This window comes from Xiphophorus maculatus, chromosome 8 (genome assembly GCF_002775205.1).
Source record: "Xiphophorus maculatus strain JP 163 A chromosome 8, X_maculatus-5.0-male, whole genome shotgun sequence".
NCBI lineage: Eukaryota > Metazoa > Chordata > Actinopteri > Cyprinodontiformes > Poeciliidae > Xiphophorus > Xiphophorus maculatus.
The window spans coordinates 4,129,078-4,150,339 of record NC_036450.1 but is presented as its reverse complement, the minus strand read 5'-3'; the positions used below and the strand labels follow the sequence as shown (position 1 = coordinate 4,150,339).

At 37.4% G+C, this 21,262-nt stretch overlaps 2 protein-coding genes across 2 annotated transcripts in view; one reads left to right on the top strand and one right to left on the bottom strand.

Moving 5' to 3' along the window:
• Positions 1-11,399, top strand: part of npr2 (natriuretic peptide receptor 2) — a 63,647-nt gene extending 52,248 nt beyond the window's left edge. The window contains exons 16-22 of the mRNA XM_005813646.3: positions 4,370-4,516; positions 6,241-6,364; positions 7,305-7,373; positions 7,455-7,629; positions 8,284-8,382; positions 9,398-9,489; positions 10,928-11,399. Of these exons, the coding sequence (XP_005813703.1) occupies positions 4,370-4,516; positions 6,241-6,364; positions 7,305-7,373; positions 7,455-7,629; positions 8,284-8,382; positions 9,398-9,489; positions 10,928-10,990 (769 nt within the window). The 3' untranslated portion in view covers positions 10,991-11,399. The remainder of the gene's footprint in view (positions 1-4,369; positions 4,517-6,240; positions 6,365-7,304; positions 7,374-7,454; positions 7,630-8,283; positions 8,383-9,397; positions 9,490-10,927) is intronic.
• Positions 11,400-12,734: 1,335 nt separating this feature from the next.
• spag8 (sperm associated antigen 8) lies at positions 12,735-16,450 on the bottom strand. Its single transcript, XM_005813645.2, has 6 exons — positions 16,321-16,450; positions 15,240-15,399; positions 15,052-15,097; positions 14,126-14,246; positions 13,911-13,973; positions 12,735-13,325 (listed from the first exon to the last, which is right to left on the bottom strand). The coding sequence occupies exons 1-6, from the start codon at positions 16,387-16,389 to the stop codon at positions 13,239-13,241; spliced, it is 546 nt and encodes a 181-aa protein (XP_005813702.1). The 5' UTR covers positions 16,390-16,450; the 3' UTR covers positions 12,735-13,238.
• Between the last annotated feature and the right edge of the window lie 4,812 nt (positions 16,451-21,262).

Here is a 21,262-nt window from a genome sequence, read left to right as displayed (position 1 = left end):
ATCAGATCTGACAGTGAGTGAAGAGTCATTGAACTGGTTAGCCCTTTGAATCGTTACCTCATTATGCTTCATTAATAATTGAACTAAATTATTGGTGTTTTTTCCCTTCTGGGAAAAAAAAAACTAAATAAATCTCCTGTGTTTGCAGCACATCACAAGAATCTAATGTTGGAAATACGCTTTAAATTTGTTCCTTTAACTTTGAGATTTAGCATTCAGCCCATATTTACAATGAGACGGTTTTACTTTCTTTAAGCTCCTCATGAAGACATGGATCATGCTGTACTGCTTGTTGTTTACACATTTTTGCCAAGAGACGTGATAAAGAAGAGCTTACATTCATCATTGGTTCAGCGGATTGAGCCTTGGTGAATGCAGCGTGAAGCTTTTACAGGTTCTGACTTTCTGCCTGTCAGCTGCAGTCAGTGGTCACGTTCTGCTAGTTGTGGCAGGAATATCAAAATATGGGTCACGGTTCATTAGACTGAAGCCGACTTGGAGATTTCTGACTCTCAGCTGGAAAAACAAACTGTTAGGTTGTGCTGTTTTCATTGCAGCACCTGAACACTGTGAGACACCGTGGGACAACATTCAAACTTTGGAAAGAGAAAAAAGGATCCATACAGCCACATGAACTCAAAAGTACTTTGGAAAATCAATGTCACCCGAGGCAGCCCTCCCTCCGCTGCATCCAGCAGGGTAACTCGATATTGCATAAGGAAGGAGGAAGGCATAAATCTCTGAACAGAGCAAGTTCTCTGGGAACAAGCTGGATAAAAATGCAGGCGACAAGTGTTCTGTTTTAAGATGGGTCCAGATTTAATTAAAAACATGGAGAGCAGTTGATATAAACTAAAGGAGTTAAATCCAGCGTCTGTCATGATCTGGTGGAGATTCATCGTTCTGGGCTTATATGAACAACAGAGATGCTAAAGTTGCTTATGATCCGCTATCATCAAAGGGAAATCTTTCACGGCCGTCCAGGACGAAGCTGGAACAGAATGGCAGCGGTCCAGATGTGTCTCATCTGATAATGTGGGAACAAAGTAAAGCAGAGGAACGATTGGGAACGAGTTTTAAGATGAGCTCAGATGAGATAAAAAGATATTAGAGGAGAAATCCAGGAATCCAAGATGGAGGAGATTGGAGTCTGGAGCAAAACAAGAACGACTTGACGGGATTGGAAACCATTTCTCATCTCATGGATGGATGGATGGATGGATGGATGGATGGATGGATGGATGGATGGATGGATGGATGGATGGATGGATGGATGGATGGATGGATGGACGAACGAATGAACAATGGATGGATGATGGATAGATGAAGGATGGATGACTACATGGTTCACTATTTTCATTCTTTTCCACATCAACCAATCCAGGAGCCCAATTCATTTTGCTTGCTGCTGATTGGCTGACCATCAGACCATGGGTGTTAGCTTCTGTGCTAGTGCTAAGGCAGTTTCCACTGAGCATATTAAAGCATATTAATGTATATTTTGTATTTGAACAGTTAATATATGCAGTTAGAAGCTTTTCCAGATGATATCTCTAACATTTACAGATATTAAATCTTCTGCGGGTCCACTGCAGTGCAAACCCATCAGTGATATAAAAACAGCCATATTGGAGGCAATTCTATAACACATTGAGAGTTTTTCCTCTCAGCTCGACCTGTCCTCTATTATCCGTGTTTCTCCACATTGGATGGCTTTGCTCACGTTCAGCTCTGAGTGGTTTTAAGTGGAGAGGTCCTCATGATTGATGACCTCCAAACCACTCAAGGATGCTGTTGACAGGCGCGTCCCTCCACTCCTGTTGGCCTGGGCGGCCCGTGCCTCGGCGCTCCGTCTGCTGGTTACTCTCATTAGGAAAATGCTTGTTGTTGACGTGACGTGATGGATGGGCTGTTATTTTGGGAGCGAGAGTGACAGGGTGTCCGGCGACAAACGGTTTGGTTTGAACCGGCACAGGGAGTCTAAAGCTGGCTGTGAAACGCTGACCTCTCACTGCGAGCATGAAGTCCCTCCATTGTTTGTCTCTGAACACATTCACTCTCATTCACTGGAAGCTTTCATGCAGTGCAGGAGGTTCAGACTGAAAATATAAATCCTTTTTAGTTCTAGTTTAGATGAATTACAGCAGATTTGATTTGCTGTTCAACGTTTTTCCCAAAACACTTGCTAACCCCATCATTGATTGGGCGCTTGGCAATCATTCATCCAGCGGCCCGTTGTGTTTTTAAGTTAAAAAATGTATAAAATTAACAGGAAATTTGAAAATATCACTTGATAATTATGTGTTATTAAAAGATTGGGAGATTAATACCTGAACATTAAAGTCTTAAAAAATACACATATTAAAAAAAAAAAAAAAAAACTTTAAAAAGTAAGCAATGCTAAGCCTGGTGGGGGCACAAGTAAAGCCTGGAGGCCCGCCAGGCTTATAATACAGTGGGGGAAACCCTGATGTTTTTTCATCAAATGGCCTTTATTGAATCTTTATACTCTAGTAAACGATTAATTGATTACAAATGCCCTTTTTTTGTTTTTCAATCTAACTCTTAGAATAAAACTTAATGGAATCATATTGAATTTAGTTTTATTTAACAATTATTTTAGTTATCGATTAATTGTATTGACGAGTCTTATTTGATTATTAACCTATTAGTTTGACGATTAATCAATTAATTGGATAAAAAGTTGCCAAATTCTGCAGACTCTTCATTTAAGACTTTTTATACAATCTCTGAAATTAATAATTCATTTTTTAAATGTAGAAATTAAAATGCAACAACATAGCGTTCCTTTTGGGATTACTTTTCTGCTTGACTTGGCATCAATACTATGTAGAGCTAATCTGATGGCTATTTTTTGGATTAAGTGAATAATAATTGGAAAGCAGAAGGAACTTAATATAAAATAATAATAGTTCCCCAGTAATTCAAACCAGATGAAATTACATCACATGAGGAGTTTTGGCTAAAACATGTTTACAAACAAATGTTTCTTTTATTATAATGCAAAATGTATTTTTTTTTGTACTCTTTTAGGTCATTTTCTTCTTTGAATATGTTTTTTATTTCACCAAATGGCTTTTTTTGAGTCCAGTTAACGATTAATCATTTCCAAAATTATTTGACAATTAGTTCTACAATCGATTAATCACGATTAATCATTTCAGTCCTAACTCCCATTTATTTAATTTGTGAGTATTCACATATTTTTTGTATTTTCATTTTTGCATTCGTTGTACTGTACATTTAAATTTGAAATGCTGGGCTCGCTAATCTTCATGTGACCTTTTTCGATTGAACTCAGAGCCTCGTTACTCATTAGTTGTCCATGTCTGATATTTGCTCCTTTAAAGATAAACAGCATGTGGGCGTCTGTAAGCTGCTACGACCCAGTAGCTACTGGGAAGGTGCCAGACATTGACGCTTTTAGCCTCCATGCTGGCGTGGATGACTCACCTTCTCGCTCCGTCTGAGTAACTGTGAGCGTTTGGTTGTGTTTATGCCTGAGCGTATGATTGTAGAGCATAAACATTATGCAACACATGTAATTAGAAAACCTACGAGACCCAGGCATCAGCTTCTAGAGCATCAATGTTGTCTTAAAAAGCCACTAAATGCCACAATTTGCAGCTAAAATTTGAGGATAGAAGACAGTTTTATGTCTCCAGGATTAGTTATTCATATGGGACACCTGAAGTGACGTAATTATGATACAAAAAAATTTAAATTAACATGATTACAACGCAGATTTTTAACTGATTTTCCAAATCAAAATTTTAAGTATAAAACTAATTCTTACAGTAGATAATATCTGTAATATCTGTTCTTCCAGTGAAAACAAAAGACATTAAAATATACAAAAATGCAAACGAATAAATAGAAAATGAAAAGAAATTTAAAAAAAAACTTAAATTAAATAATGAAATAAAAATACAAAATATAAAATGAAAAAAAGATTTGATTAAAACTGAACTTAAAAAAATGCAAACTATAAAATAAACAGAAAATTAGAAAAAAATTATGAAATGGAATTACAAATATAAAAAGCTACAAAAAATGAAAAAACATTTAAGTAAAAAATACAAAAAAATTGAAAAACATTAAAAACTGAAATTTAAAAAATGCAAAATAATATAAAATTGAAAAATTTAATTAATACAAAAATACAGAAAATGTAATTTGAAATGACAGAAACGTACAAAAATACAATGAAATAAAAAAATATAAAATATTAAAAATACAGAAACATTTCATTAAAACATTACAAAAAACAACACTGATTTTAAACTTATGTTAAAAATATTCTTATTTCTTGCTCTTCAGAGTTGCTACATGTTTGTATTTTCCACAGGGAGGGCAGCACCAGCATCCTAAACAACCTGCTGTCCAGGATGGAGCAATACGCCAACAACCTGGAGAACCTGGTGGAGGAACGGACGCAGGCCTACCTGGAGGAGAAGCGGAAAGCCGAAAACCTCCTCTACCAAATCCTCCCACAGTAAGGAAGGGAAAAAAACCAAAACCACCAATTAACTGGAGCTCAGCTGATTGGACGATCCACCGCCGGCTCGCAGTGACACTCTGTCAGCGGCGCTAAACCTCTGTATTAATTAAAGACTCAAACGCTTTTCCCAGCAGTGCTATCTCGCTGCAGATAAAAAGGGCAGCAGAGGAAGAACAGGAAGGCGAAACCGCTCATTAAAGAGAGACAGCAGATCGGAGCAAATCCAGCTTTCCTCCATCGTTTATCCTCTTCTTCCTCCTTCGTCATGTTGAAATTAGGCTGACAGAAAAAGGGCCTGAGAGGAACAGAAGATCTGATTTCTCACCACGCTCCAGATTTAAACAAACTGACCTCTGCCTCCGAGATGTTCCTGCCTTTGGTATCGTTTGATTGAAGGGAAATTAACATGAGTACAGATAAACTGACATCTGGGGATGATTTTAGCGGCCAGGCGTTCAGCCAGAGAACAGGGCTGCCGGATAATAAGGAGAAAACAGCTGAAAAAACATTTTTTCTTTGACTTTAGAGCCTCTGCCTTATTTAATGCACCAGATAATTCAATATTTTTGCAAAATCTATCACATGTGGATACCAGAAGCTTACTTATTCCTACTTTTGTTTGAAAAAACCCTACTAAAAATTAAAGATGGCCGCCATCATCAGCAAAATTGTCAAATTTTACATTGGATCCATAGAAATCATATCTGATAGTTTTTCATTTTTCAAGATGGTTGTCATGGAAAATTAGATAAATCTGTTTGGTATCAAATGACACATTTTGAACCATAGAAATCATATATATTTTCTTGATCTTGTGTATTATTTTCCTGGTGGACATTTTTCAAAATGGCCGCTATGGTTATAATGGAGAATAATATGTTTCCACTAAAATCTGCAGTAGTTATTTTATTCCCCAAAAAAGTTAAGTTCATTCACCACTAATTCACTAAACAAGAATGTTAGCCCTGCTAACACTAAACTGCTAAACACATAAAAATAAGCAAATGCTAAACTGCTACACATATAAAAAGATTAGTACAAGTGAATAGTGAATAGCTGAACACAAAAAGAAGTGGAAGCTAAAGCTAAACTGCGAAACACATAACAAAATTAGAACATAACAAAATCCTAAACAATTAGCATTAGCTAATTAGCTTCAGCTAATTGTTTAGCACCCAACCAATTAGCAGTCGCTAACACTAAACTGATAAGAACATAAATATTAGCAGACACTAATACTAAACTGCTAAACACGTAAACAATTAGCAGAAGCTAAAGCTAACCGCTAAACCTATAAAAATGAGTGAAAGCTAAAGCGAAACCACTAACACAAAAAATTCCTGGATGCTAACACTAAACTGCTAAACACATCAGAAGAGTTATCAGAATCTAACTTTTAAGACGACTGTCTCCCAGTCGGTCACATGTTCATCTCCTTCCTGTTGACAACTGGACTGAAACTAGCAAACATCAAAGTCCTCAGTTTCTGATTTTGCTTCTTATTTTTACTTTAACATTGTATGAACAAGATAACCAAAGTTGAAAACATGGGTAACGTTGTGTGTCAATAATTGATTAAAAAGTCGCAAAAACAGCAGCCATCTTGAGAAAAGGTCATCCCCCTGGAATTAAAGTGGCTAACGGGAAACATTAGCGGTTAGCATGCTCATTTTTACAGTGCTGTTTCTCTGTGTGTGTGTGTGTGTGTGTGTGTGCAGCTCGGTGGCGGAGCAGCTAAAGCGCGGCGAGACGGTTCAGGCGGAGGCCTTCGACAGCGTCACCATCTACTTCAGCGACATCGTCGGTTTCACCTCCCTGTCTGCGGAGAGCACGCCGCTGCAGGTACGCTTCCCGCTCCCAGCGCTCCACACCGCGCTGTCGTGATCTCCGGCAGAGAGAGTGTGTTCCCACACACACTCTGTGTGTGACTGGAAATAGATCAGCTGTTAGATGGGAGATGTTGACGCAGAGTTGAGTCACTTTATCTAGACAGATAGAGAATCAGCTCTGTTGTGGTGGAGATAGAAAGTTTTAAGTTTTAGTTTTAAGTGTGCTAAGATATTTACACCAGAAACTAGACAAAAATACTTGTTACGATCAGATGTTTTTGCAGTGTAATTGTTATTTACAATTGTTATTATTAATATTATTATGGGTCTGTATTTTCTTGAACATTTCTTGAATGAGAGGCATTTTGTAATCATTTTGTTTTGTGAATACCATAAGATGTTTTAATTACAAATGTCTGATAATTATTGAGTCGGTAAGTGATATATTTAATTAAATTCAGAAAAAGGTCGAATTGAATAAGTGTTTCAAACAGAAGAGAAGCGGTAAACTAATTATTTTGTTCTTGTTGCACCGTAGTAAAAAAAAAAAATTCTCTAATTTACGGTGAAATACTGGCAGCTGTATTTGCCAGAATTTTACGGTATTTATACAAAAACATTTTACGGTGTTTTATGGTATTCATACTGTAAAATCTTACAGTATTTCTACTGTAAAATGTTATAGTATTTTATGATAAAATGTTACGATATTTTATGGTATTTATATGCTAAAATTTTATGATATTCCTACGGTAAAATTTTACAGAATTTCTACAATAAAATTTTACAGAATTTTTTACCGTAAAATTCTACGGTATTTTACAGTATCTTGTAAAATTCTTTGGTATTTCTACAGACATTTTTTACAGTGTGGTTATGTATTTTCTTGTCCTACTGGTTACTTTTAAAAAACCAGTTTGAATTAAATGAATAAAATGTATTTTTCCCTGCAGGTTGTCACGTTGCTCAACGATCTGTACACCTGCTTCGACGCCATAATCGACAACTTTGACGTCTACAAGGTGGGTTTGGGTCACCAGTGGGTCTAACTGGAACTTGTCGGTGGTGAACTGGTGCTGTACCGGTTTGTGTCCGGTCTGCAGGTAGAGACCATCGGAGACGCCTACATGGTGGTGTCGGGGCTGCCGGTCCGGAACGGGAAGCTCCACGCCAGAGAGGTGGCTAGCATGTCGCTAGCGCTGCTGGAGCAGGTCAGAACCTTCAAGATCCGACACCGACCCAACGACCAGCTCCGGCTGAGGATAGGCATTCACACCGGTGAGTCTGAAGGTCGACCGCCGCTACAAGGTCGCAGCGTTCAGGTGCTGGGTCAGGGGTCAAAGGTCAGAAACGACTTGTAACGCAACAAAACCGTCATCAGTTAGAAACTGGAGCAGGATGAGAAGAAAACCAGAACTCTGCCGAGTAAACATCCGACTGGATCATCCAACAAAACATCCAACAAACCAACCAACTATCCAACAAAACATCCAACCATCCAACACAGCATCCAACAAACCAACAAAACATCCAACCATCCAACACAACATCCAACAAACCAACAAAACATCCAACCATCCAACCAACTATCCAACAAAACATCCAATGAAACGTCCAACAAACCAACCAATCATCCAACCAAACATCCATTTATCCATTAAACCGTTTATTTTATTTTATTTATTTGGATCATGATAGAAGTTTAAAATCACACATGAACGTATTTTTGCACCACAATAATCTTAACCTGCTTGAATAGAATCAGGAAGAAGTAAAAACCATCCAACGTTTCTTTCCACCACAATAACCATCAGTTGTAGACATTGACCACCAGCAGCAGCAAGATGTTGCTGGTTGCTGGTTGCTGGTTGCTGGTTGCTGGCAGCAGCATAATGTTGTGTGTCCTGCCCTCTGACTGTCTCGGTTCCTCAGGTCCGGTGTGCGCCGGCGTTGTGGGGCTGAAGATGCCGCGGTACTGCCTGTTCGGAGACACCGTCAACACGGCGTCCCGCATGGAGTCCAACGGAGAGGGTGAGAGCTGCTGACATCACTTCCTGTCTGCTTTAACCGGGGAGACGTGTCTGAAACCAGCCTGTGCTCTGGAGATATTTTAATAATATTTGATTTAATTATTATGTTTATATTTTTTTGTCTTGTGAATTTTACGACGCAGTTTTAGAGCCACGCTAAGAAAATGTTTAAAAATTAATATTATGAGAATAAAGTCATATTGCAACTTTTTTTTCTAAATATTCTGAATTTATTCTCAAATTATTTCAACTTTATTCTTATCATTTTATTTTATTTTTTCTTAGCATGACTCTAATACTCTACCGTAATATAACAACAATTCACAGGGCAAAAGATATAAACGTAATATTTAAATCAAATAAGAGAAATAATATTTCCACTGGCAGATTATTTCACTTATAAGATATTTTTTTCTTGTTATAAGTGAAATAATCTGCCTGTGAAAATAGGTATTTCTAATCAATTTTAATGAATTATTTACTTGAAAAAAGCTCTTATTTCTTGTTGAAAATTTACTTTTATTTGCACTAAAATTATTAGTGCAAATAATTTTATCTTATTTGCACTAAAACTAGACCAGGAACTCTCTGTAATCTTTTGTGTTATTTTCCTGTAAGTAATATTTCTAATGTCAGGAATAAATAAAATAAATTAAAAATGAGACGTTTTCTTTAAATCTTAACAGCAGATTAGTTTCTCAGTTTGCTGCCTCATTGTGAGCTGTGGACATTTTCCGACTGGATCTCCAGATGTATTGATCATCTGCTGAGTGTTTTCCTGTATCGGGTCTCCTCTGGTGAATAATTGATGTTTCTCTCAGTAAAAAGCCGTAAACTGCAGCAGGAGGGAATCGTTTCTGCTTCGTTAACTAATTAAACTAACCAGGTTTTTCTCTGAGCTGCTGGTTTCTGACTCTCTGTTCAAAGTGGGTTTTATGTAAGAGCTGGAGTTATTTAAATTCCACACTGAGAGGGTTTTTATTTCATTTCTGCTGTGCTTTTGGTTTCCCTCTCAGCCTTAAAGATCCACGTTTCCTCCGCCACCAAAGAAGTGCTGGATGAGTTTGGTTACTTTGACCTTCAGCTGCGAGGAGACGTAGAAATGAAGGTGAGATCTGATTATTTCAGTCTTTTTTTTCTATTTATTTCTTTAGTTGAATCATTTTATACAAGGTTCTTTCCTCTCCAGAACACAAGAGCTCAGAGTTTCCTGTGAAATTGATTTAATTCTCGTTCAGAGAGGTTTTAGAAATGGGAAATAATTGAGGAAGCTCTTAAAATTTCCCAAAATTCACCTCAAATTTGGTTTTTAATCCCAAAACGATAAAAGGTTGAGGGCTGTTGGCAGGAAGCGTTTCCTGTAGCAGTCTGTGTCACAGCATAGCTGATTGGCCTCTGACCAAAGAGTTTGGTTAAATGAAACATGGTGGTGGCAGCATGATGCTGTGGGATGCTTTTCTTGAGCTACGCCAGCTAGAGGCGGATAGAGCAACCAAAACTCAGACTGTAGCAGGAGCAGAAATACTTCAACATGTTTTTACTCCCCTAAAGGTAAAAAGTAGCAATCTAAGAAAATATTCAAGTTAAGAATAAAAAAGCTTTTAGTTAAAATGCAGCTCAAGATCAGAAAATATGATTTAAAATGTAAAAAACATTCAAAGTTAAGTTCAAATTCTGGCTTTTAAAAGATTAAAATGAAAAGTTAACTGCAAGGATCCAGTAGTGGGTACGCTAACACGCTAACAGAGGAGCTAATCTCTCATTTAGCGCTTTAGCATTTTTGCTTTTTAAAAACCTTTAGCTTCCCTGGATAAAATCAATAATTTTCTTATTGTTTTGTTACTTATATGAATTATTGTCAGTTTGGTTCTTAAAACATCAAAATTTCCACTTAATTTGATATTTTTTTTCCGTCTGATGATGTCAGTTTTAAATATTAATATTAAATATTAATATTTTAAATAGTAATTTCTACTCTTACTTGAGTAAATTTTTGAGTACTTTACCCACTACTGGTAATAAGTAGTAACTCGTTACATTTACTTGATTAACTAATTTGGGGGAAATTAATTTATAGAACTAGTTTTGCTCCACTGTATTGCCCAAAAATTGTTCTCCTAATAAGAGAAACATTACTCAGTATGTTTTTCTCAACAAAAAGTAAAAAGTATCCACACAAGAAGTTACTCAAGTAAAACAGTATTTTTGTACATCGATCTGATTTAATTATGACTGAATATATAATAAATAAAAACACTTTATGTTCTTCCCATTGATAGGAATTTAAATATATTTTCTGTAGCAGTTCTATCTTGGTTTTTTCAGCATGGTGTATTTTTGTCTTGTCTTGTTTTTTTTTTACCGTCCCTTTAATTGAGCCAATCAGACCTTCTGGGAACAAAATGGCCGCCGCAGTCGAAGCCTCCTTCCTGCTGTGTTGGTGTCATAAGATCCTCGGTGTCGGCCGTTATGGAGGCCTAATCAAACCGCTGATGCGTCTCCATTGACGAACTGATTGATTTGTGTTTTTCTGTTGTTTTTTTCAGGGTAAAGGTAAAATGAGAACATATTGGCTTCTTGGGGAGAAGACCGATGTGTACGTAATCTGAGAGGCCTGCTGACGGCGTGGCTACTTTATTTGTTCTAGAATAAGTCCTTAACTGTGATTTCCAGCGAAAACAGACAGAAACAGAGGGAATCCCAGGTATATTTATTACCTGCTTAACTAAACAAAACTAATAAAACAGAGAGAAAAGTTGTTTTTGTATGAAGAGGGTGCTTTTCACAGATGAATCCTTATTTTTTTGTGCTTTCTATATTCAGATTTGTAATAACGTGTTTGGAAGTCGACGATGTTTTACGTATTTTTGGAAAGATTTAAAGGCACAGAAAAGCAATCGTTGCCACTGCAGGGGGTTGATCAACCGTTTAACACAGCTGATGTATATATGTATATCCAAGACACTGTAAAATATTTTGTTCAATAAAATGAGTGAAGCACTCTTTTTTCATTTATAAGTTGGGATTTGTTGTGTTTTTTTTTGTACTTATTGACTTTTAGGCAAGAAATAATTCCTAACATGTTTCTCCATGAACATAAATTTCCAATAAATACCATTAATATGGATTAAGGAGCGGATAAACTCAAAGTGTATAAATTGGACCTATAAATTATGTTATTGTACACATTTTGTGTAAACATGTTTAATATTTGGGCTCAGTGCTGCCCTCTTTGGGTGGAACGGTGGCTACTGCAGTTGAATTTTCCCGTCGGGTTTTATAATTGGGTTTCCATGGTAACACCTTCAGACTTTTACTTAAAAGTTGAATTTGCTGCAAAACAAAAGGTATTAATCCTGGCTAAATATAGGAAATGTTTTGACTCAAATCCTGAGAATAAATTTCTTCAGTCGAGTCCAAAAGAATCTGGAAACTTGATTTTCTTTTAAAACAGCAAATATGGAAAATACTGTTTAAGTTTTTGATCTTCTCTGGATAATAATAACTCTAATTACTTTATTTTATTTTATTTTTTATTATTATTTTACTCTTGACCCGATTAGTTTGACCTTTATGACAAAAAGGTTCAGACACCAAGACTCAGATAACACTGATAACTATCAAGTACGGTGATGGCAGTATTATGCTGTGGGGCACAAATTGGATGGACAAAAATTCACCTCAAATCAAAGGTTAAAACTTTGCAGCTTAAAGATAAAGTTGAAATATTTTACTTGTGAATAACGGAGGTTTTAGTGTGTAAATGTTCTGACAGATTGGATAAAGAGCAGCGCGTGTGTGTGTGGGTGTGTGTGTGTGTGTGTGTGCGCCGCTCAGCGGAGACAAACCCGAAATTAAAAAGCAGAAACAGAAAATTTCTGCATCTCATTTCATTTGAGATGTTGGGTGCAGATCCGCTGCGGGGCCGCGGCGCGTTTCAGCAACAAATTGGTTTTTCCTGTGAGATAATGAAATGTTTGGAGAGAAAAGCTGCATAAATAGCAGCTAAAATTACTCGTCTCCATAGCGACCGCCTACTAATCCCCTCTGAAGGCTGAGGACGGATCAGGAATCGTCCTCTGACTGACTCCACGTGTGTGGATCTGCAGCCGGCTGCAGGGACGCAGCTCCGTCTTTTCTTCAAGGACAAAGACGAGATATTGACCCGGCGTGGGAGGGACGTTCTGTTGCTCAACATCGGTTGCACTAATTACAGGTTGCTGCAGAGGAGAGATAATGATCCAGGAACTATCGATGCTGTCAGGATCGTTTGATTCTCCGGCAGGAAAAACATCTACAGCTGCTTCTGAGTCCAACTTTGTTTCTATTTAAGCTGAATTAAATGTAACGGAGTCTAAACTAAAACTTTATTAAACCTGACAAGATCTGCGCAGAGTCAGAAAGGCCTTTTCATGACATCATCAGAATCACCAACCCGCTGATCTACAGCCTAAATTATGAAGTTTTCTCAAGTAAAATGTAATAATTGACTTGAAATAATTGATTCTACGGTGGCTGACGAGTTCAAACGGCTAAACGCAGAAAAATACTGGAAACAAAAAATACAGCAATCACAGAAATAGATACAAAAATCAACTGACAAAAATATTGCTACCTAAAAAAAAATTATATTTGTTTGTTTTGTTTTGTTTTTGTTCTGGTTTGTCACAAAATAAAATGGAAAAAGTCAAAGTTCTGCTGCGACCCTGTGTTTTTTTTAGTCGTGTGTATTTTCCAGGTTTTGTTCGGGTTTAATGATCTGCAGCTGTTAGGAAAAATAAACCAAAACCAGACGGGCTTTATTGGCTCTTGGAGCACCTGGTGGACAGGTGAGGAACTGCAGCAGGAGCTCAGGCCTCAGGGCTCCTCGTCATCCAGCCGGTCCGGGATCCTGGTGCTGAACAGAGACGACCTCTTGAAAGGAACGTTTGGGTTCGACACACGCTGCCGACCAAAACAAACAAAAACAGAACAAAGGTCAAATATGATGAGACGATTTTAATCATATTCAACACTGAAAACCCTAAGAGATTTAAATTCTGATTATATTCACATATAATCTGTTTATCAGCCACTTTCACCAGTTTTAAATATGGAGCCATAAATATCACTATATGCCTTTTAGAGAATGGAATAGAAATTAAAATAAAAAATTTAATTGTTTTCTGTGTAATACCTTATTTCATACTTTCCTACACATTATAATATCCTGCAACTGTGCAGGAATCACATTTTGTAACTTTTGAAACTCCAAAATTAATCAAAAAATTTTTCTTGCAAATTTTCAACTTTTGGAGCTGAAAAAAAATTTTTTCTGTGAAATTTCTGAAATTAATCTCAACATTTATAATTTTTTGAGCAAATTTCTGACTCTTCGCCAGGAAACTTTGGGGCCGATGAGGCGGACCGTGATCTTAGTGTGATGCCAAAACGAAAAACGGTTTGACCCCCGGCGGAGGTGAGTCGCTCTCAGTTCATGATTATTTATTATTAACGTATAAAAACATGTAAAGGTGATAAAATCCACACCTGGATCCTCTGGTAGTTGTCGCTCCAGAACGTGATGGCCTCCTCGTTTCTGTAATCATGATCCTGAACGCGACGGAAGAGATGAGAGACGTTAAAACGTTAAAAACGTTAAAAACGTTAAAAATGTTCCGGTTCCTCTGATTTTATGAGAGCTAACTGGTGTTAGCATGAAGCCCAGCAGAGGTCAGGCAGTTCGGAGCAGAAGCTACACGCACCGTCGACGGTTTCGGTCTGCTGGGGACGAATCCTGGAGCGCAGAAATGCCTCTGATGTGTGGTCCTGTAGTCCGGTACCAGGTCCACCGGTTCCGGCTTTATCTCGGCCAGAACCTTCTCTCTGTGGAGGCAGGAAGCGAGCCGGTCAGAGGGAAGCTGCCGGTCCACGTTTACAATGAAGAAAGTTCAACTGAAATAAACCGGGTTCACCTTTAAAACCAATAAATAATATTTTTTATCTGATTTCAGTTTTGTGTTTTCTTTGGTTGAGTTTACTGGAAAGATTTGCTCAAGTTTTCTTACTTAATTTGGATCAAATCTGGATCAGACTGAAGTTTTATTACTGTCTCTGGTGTTTTCCTAACAGGTTCTGGTTCTGACCTTTGAAGCCCCAGAACCTCTTATGAAAATGAACAAAAACATGTTTATTTATGCTCAGCAGTAACACGCAGCAGCAGTTACTCTTTTGCATCTTTTTTTTATATACTGGAAAACTGCATTGTGTTTACTCTGTTCTGTTTATTAAAAACATGTTTTATAACCTAAAACATCCAGACAAACAGTCAAAATAATGTATTTAAATGAGTAGATACATATTCCTCTCTGCATGTGTTTAACTCAACATCCAGAAACCCTGAGATGAACCAGCAGCACTTAGAAAAGAAAGGAAACTGAATATACGGCTTCAGAAGCTCTTCTGCGTTTTCATAAAATTCGTGCAGCTTTTTATTCCCTCTAAGCTCTGACATGCAGCAGGACGTTACTTTCTATGGGGGAGCCCTTCATCAAAATGACTGGCCTCCATGTAAAATAACACCATAAAGTCTGATTTAACCCAGACGGGTAAATATTACCCCATTTTCTCCTGCAACACTTTCCAGAAATGACATTTTCCTCCCCAGGATCAAAAGCGTTGTGTGACTCACCGCATCATCTGGGATAAATGTTTCTCCAGCAGCTCCTTCCTGACGCCTGCGCCACCAAATAAAACACAAACCAACTCAGAGAGCACAGAAAACAGGACTTTTCACAGTAAATCAATAGAAGACAGTCATCAGCGTATGTGTGAAGGCTGGAATGTGATTCTCTGATGAAGGAACATGGAGGCGCTGACCTTTGACCCTCACTCCTGAACCCCGCAGAGGGATGTAAGAAGCAGTGAACAGAGATAAAGTATCCATTTTACACCCTCGATTTATGGTGATGAGCCCCTCGTGTCCTTCCAACCGGATGCTCTTCTTCTTGTCGTCGATGTTGAGAGCCGCCACTGCTCTCTGGCAGGAAGTCACAGAGACAAAAACTGAAATTTAATGTAAATACCAACCAGACACACCTTCACTTTGAAACGTTTTGTGTGTTAATGTCATTTATTCACACAAATTCAATGAAGTAGCGGCAGAAAAAATATCCAAACTGTGAAAAACAAAAGTTATTTGCTGAAAGTAGGGCTGGACGATGTGTTTCATATAAAATCGATATCAATAATTATTGTCCATGGCGACCAGGTATTGTTTATATAAACAGGAACAGCTGATTCCCAGCTATGTAACATACATTTTATTAAATCCTGTCAAGTGTTTTTATTGCTCTGGTATAATATTCTAGTCCTAAATATTGAGTTTTAATTTGCTGTAAACTGATAATTATGACACTTAACAGAAATAAGCCTTTGTGTTATAAGTTTATAAAATGTGTTTAATTAAAGGCTGGAGTTACTGAAATGTATAAATTTATAATTTTTATTAAATGGGGTCTATTGGTTTATTAGATTATAAAAATGCCTGTAAAGCCAATTCAGTAAATTAGAAATGTAATTTAATTTATTTCAGTAACTCAGTACATAATGTACAGACTAATTACACATGTTTGATGTTTTCAAGCCTTTATTTCTGTTAATTAAGATGATTTTCTGAGAAAAGCCAATGAAAACACGCTGTCTAAGATAAGAATATTACATCAGACCAAAATATTTAATAAGAAAGATGTGGGATTAATAAAAATAAATAAATAAAAACTCGTTTAATGTATGCATTTTCAAAAGTTACTTCTAAAATAGTCGGTTTTGATCAACTTTTAAAGTCCATTTTCTACTTCCTGTTTGTTTCGCTTTTGTTTACATCAGCAGTTAGCAGCTCATTATTCTCATTATTATTATTATTATAATTATTCTCTCAGCCAGCGGTAACTCGGCTCACCTCCTCCACCCAGTTGTCCTTAAGGATTCCTCCAGTGTGGCTTTTCTCAGCGACCGGCTCCTCGGCCATGGTGACATAAAAACTGCTGCTAACTCGGTAGCGAAACCACTCAGAAATGTCCTCGGACTGCCGTTTCTCCGCTTATGAGTCTCCCGTAGCAACGGGCAGCGCTTCGCGGAAGTGTTGTCATAGAAACCGTGGTGGACGTATGCTAGGCTGTGTTAGCCCGTTGTTTGTGGATATAACTACGGAAATACTGTAAAGAACAACGCGTTTCCATCTAAGAGGACTCAACAGAACATTACTGAGCGATATGTTTACCTGATAAAGTTTACAGAATGAGAGAGAAACACTCCAGAAAGTCCAAAGAAGAACTTTGAAATTCTTCCAAAAATGATTGAGAACAGTTCAATATTTCAGGAAAGTTTAGCTGTTTTAAAGGAACAGAATCGGTGCATCTCTTAATGGCATTAAAGTTGGTCTTTATGTATGTAAAAATAAAGAGAGAGAGAAAGATATTAAATCCCTGAAAAAATATTATAACCCTTTCAGACCAGAATATTTTCTAGTAAAAAACTTTGTGAACATTTTATATAAACATTCTTCATGTTCTACATGAACATGAAGAAGTCTTCATGTGTTCAAGTGTTCAAGTCTTTATGAATGTTTGACATGTCATTTTTAATGCAAAGCTGCGTTGAAAGTTACATTAAGATTTGCATTAAAACTTTGCACTGTTTGGTAAATACTGACACTTAAAGCAAAGTTGTGCTAAACTTGCATTAAAAGTCCATTAAAAGTGTCATAATTTACCAAATGACACTTCATGACAACAAATTTATCATTGCTGTCATAAAGGTTAAATACAATGTAGTTAATGCTAAATAATACACAGTGCTTTAGCATTAGCTTCTGCTAAATACTGTGTTAGTGTAGCACTTTAGTATTAGCTTTTGCCAAGTATAATGTTAGTATAGCGCATTAGTATTTAGCTAAATACCATATTGGTGTAGCGCTTTAGAATTAGCTTCTGCAAAATACTATTTTGATATAGCACTTTAGCATTCTGCTAATTACCATGTTGGTGTAGCTCATTCATATTAGCGTCTGCGAAATACCACGTTGGTGTAGCGCTTTAGCATTTAGCAATGGCCATAGCATGCTAAATACCATAGCATTTATCTATGGCTAAATAGCTAAATGCATTTAGTTATGGCTAAATGCTATGGTATTTAGCATCCTGCTAAATACCATGTTGGTGTAGTACCGCCTTAGCATTAGTTTCCACTAAATACTGTGTTGTTTGTGTAGCACTTTAGCGTTGGTGGAGCTAATGTTTATGATTAGTGGTTCAGGTTTAGCATGGCTAACATTGAATTAGTGGCACCATATTGCCATATCACTACAAAATCCAGAATTTCTTTAAAAATAATACATATAGTTCAAATGTATACCAGTATATTTAATTCGTGTCATACTGTATGTGGGAAGATGTTGAGATAATGTTGCGTTAGCTTAAAGCTGCATTAGTTAAAATTGCATATTGATAAACCAAAGTTGTGTTTGTTGATTTATTTGTGATTTTATATGTCCTATCATACATTAGTAAAGATTATTAGCTTTCTTAAAAAAAAAAAAAACCTAAATAATCTCATTTTTGCCTGATTATAATATAAAACACTGCTCTCTGAAATCCACTGACGGTTTTTAGGTCTCCTTTCTACCACCTACAATTGAGACGCCTGAAGCAAAACATCACTGTTGTTCTCTAAAAGGTAAATTCATTTTACATCCAAGTCAAGAAACGTCACCACCTTACAACCTCCTTCCTATTTTTCAGGCAACCTCTCTGAATCACTGTATTTATTTATTTATTCATATCAGTGCAAACCCGGCTAAATATAACACTGTGCTGGTTACTGTGGAAATAAAGCACAGAAACAAACCTCTGTTGCTGAGAAACAGCGAGCAGACCTTTCCCTGTAGCGGTCACCAGCAGCTCAGCAGGCAGCGCGGCTGAAACAGAGTCAGGCTGTGTGGATGTCAGGAGCTGGACTGAAACACGGCCGTCACTTTCACAGCGACGTGGGATTATTCCAGCTGGAAGTGACAACATATCCTGGAATTAAAGCAGCAAAATGGAGCCAAATGTAGCAACACATTGGAGCTTTAGGAGGTTTTAAAAGCTGCAGTATGTAACTTCTATAAAAATTATTATTTTGCATGTTTGTTGAATAATCTGTGAAAAAATTGATCTCTTTTGCCTTTTCCCTTTTAACTAGAAACAACCAATCAGAGCCAGGGGTCTGGTCTTAGCGCTGTCAATCACTACCCCATCCTCTCTGTTACTGCATGTTGTGAATGCTAAGGCTAGTTAGCATAACCCCTGATGACAGCGCTTAAAAGTTGTCCTGTATCTGTAAGTTGTTTAGTAGCCAGTATAGTGTTGATTGACAGCGCTAAGACCCTCCTCCTCCTGGCTCTGATTGGGTGTTTTGTCTGACTGGGCCAACCAATCAGAGACAAGCTTACCAGTGACACAAGGAAGAAGAGAGAAATAGAAATTTCATAACTTTATATTTTTAGTGGACAAAAAAAAAGAAGAAAAGGGGGCGGAGCTAAAAGACCAAATCCAGAATAATTAACAGTCAGGTATGAGCAGACACATGCTTTAAACACATTTTGTCTAATATATATATTTATAAAAGAGGATTAGAGACACTGGAAACAAAATATTTGACTTTAGTCTCAGAATTCAAATATTTTTTAGATTAAAGTTAGAATTTTGAGAAAACATCAGAGTTTTGAAAAAAAAAACAGAATTTTGAGGTTAAAGTTGAAAATTTGAGATTATTGTCAGAATATTGCATTCTTGATTTTGATGTGTTGGATTAAGAAACGATCCGCAGTGCAGCGGCTCAGAGGCGCCAGTTTCTCTTTCTCAAAATATACCTGACATTAAACTTTATCCTAGGTTCTGGTTGACCTTTATTTTGCCGTTCTGTTTCTTTATTTTTCAAAGAGCCATTTAAATTGAAATAATTACATGTTTCCAACAACAGGGCCCGGCTCGTTTTGCAGCCAAATGTTCCAGTGAAATGTCCAGTGAGGCGTTCAGGGTCGCCTAGCTGTGAGGCATTCAGGGTCGCCGAGCTGTGAGGCGTTCAGGGTCGCTGAGCTGTGAGGCGTTCAGGGTCGCCGAGCTGTGAGGCGTTCAGGGTCGCCGAGCGTTTTGGGTTCATCTTAACAGCACCAGCGCCGCCATCAGACACATCCTCTATCATCGTCTCCTTCAGACCCCCACAGCTGTTACTTCTGAACCACTTGGATGTTGACTGGCCGTCGCCATGGCGACCGGCCTCCCTGCAGATGTATTGATGAGGGATAAATCTTCGCATTCAGCGCCACCACTTTGGCCACGAGTCACTTCCTCTTGGGCCAAATTACTGAGAGGTTTCAGCTTTCATCTTCTTCACTTTCATCTTCCCCCGAAGTCACAAACCGACCCGAAACGACCAGAACCGACCAGAACCGACCCGAACCGAACCCCCCCACCTGAAGCCGGACCACCGCGATTCTGCAACAACAAACTGCAGCATCCGCCTTTCATCTCTGTCACTTCATTATCGGGTTCAAGGTGACGGAGAGGTCAACCGGATCAGCTTCTCAAGTAAACAAGCAGCAGGCAGCGGCATTCTGAGTTCTGCTCACAGGTTTACGCCTCAGTTTAAAACTACAAACCGAAAAGATTCTCCAGGAACTGAAAGTGGAGAAGCTGCAGCTGCAAGAGCCAGAATAGAAAAGGTAAAGACCGTCCCCTAATGGCGCCTCTCTGTCTGGAACCAGCAGGAGACAAAATCACAGATCAAACTGTCATAAGCACATGGAAATGAAATATTTTTTATTTCTGTATAAATGGAAACTCAGCACGATGGAGGCTTTCCAACAGATAGAAAAAAAGAAAGTAAGTTTCTGACAAAAGTCTCAGAAATTTTTGTGTTTTTTCTAGGAAATTTCTCAGATTGATCTCAAAGTTTCAGTTTCAAAAGTCAAAAATTTGCTTAAAAGACAGTAAAGAATGTAGATATTAATCTAGGAAATTTTCTTTAAAAAAAAGACGTTTGTGAGTTTAAAAAGTTGAAAATTTGCTTGAAAAATCTTGGAAATTTTGAGATTCATCTCAGAAATTTGGAAGAAAAAACGCGGAAATTTCTGATGTTCAGAAGTTGAAAATTTCCACTGAAAAAATTTTGTAGAACAAAACATTTTTTAAAAAATTCTTTGAAACTTTTACATTCATGTCAAAAAAAGTTCTGGAAAAAACTTGGACTTTTTTTGTGAAAAGTCAAAAATGTGCTAGAAAAAAATCTGAGAAATTTTGAGAATAATCTCAGAAATATTTTAGATTTTTCTTTTTATTTCTGAGTTTGAAAAACATTTTTTTTACTTTCCTTGTTTATTCTAGAATATTTTGTTATTTTTTGTAAACATTTACTGATTTCTTCCATCTACACGGCCCTAACTCGCCGTCGTAAATGTTTATTTTAATTTTGAGTCACATAAAGACGTCATTCTGCCAGAATCTGTAAATAAATGATCCTCTGGATGAAAACTACAGATTTGCTGTAACAGGATTAAGATGTTTATATAAAACTGTTCATTTAATGACGATTATTGACGCATAAATGTGATAAATTACAGTCATCAGCTGCAACAAGACACATTAAAGTTTTTTTCTTATTGTCTTGAAGCTCATAATGTGATCGACCCAAACAGCCAAACTGTCCAGTTTGATCCCGACCAGAACCAGAACGTCTCGTTCCTCTTGGGTGACCATTTATTTCACGCTGCGCCAGGAAAATCCTCAACCTGTCTGTGTGATTTCAGCCACAGGAACACGTTCTCCAATCCAACATAATTTAATTTGCTGCTGGATTTTCCT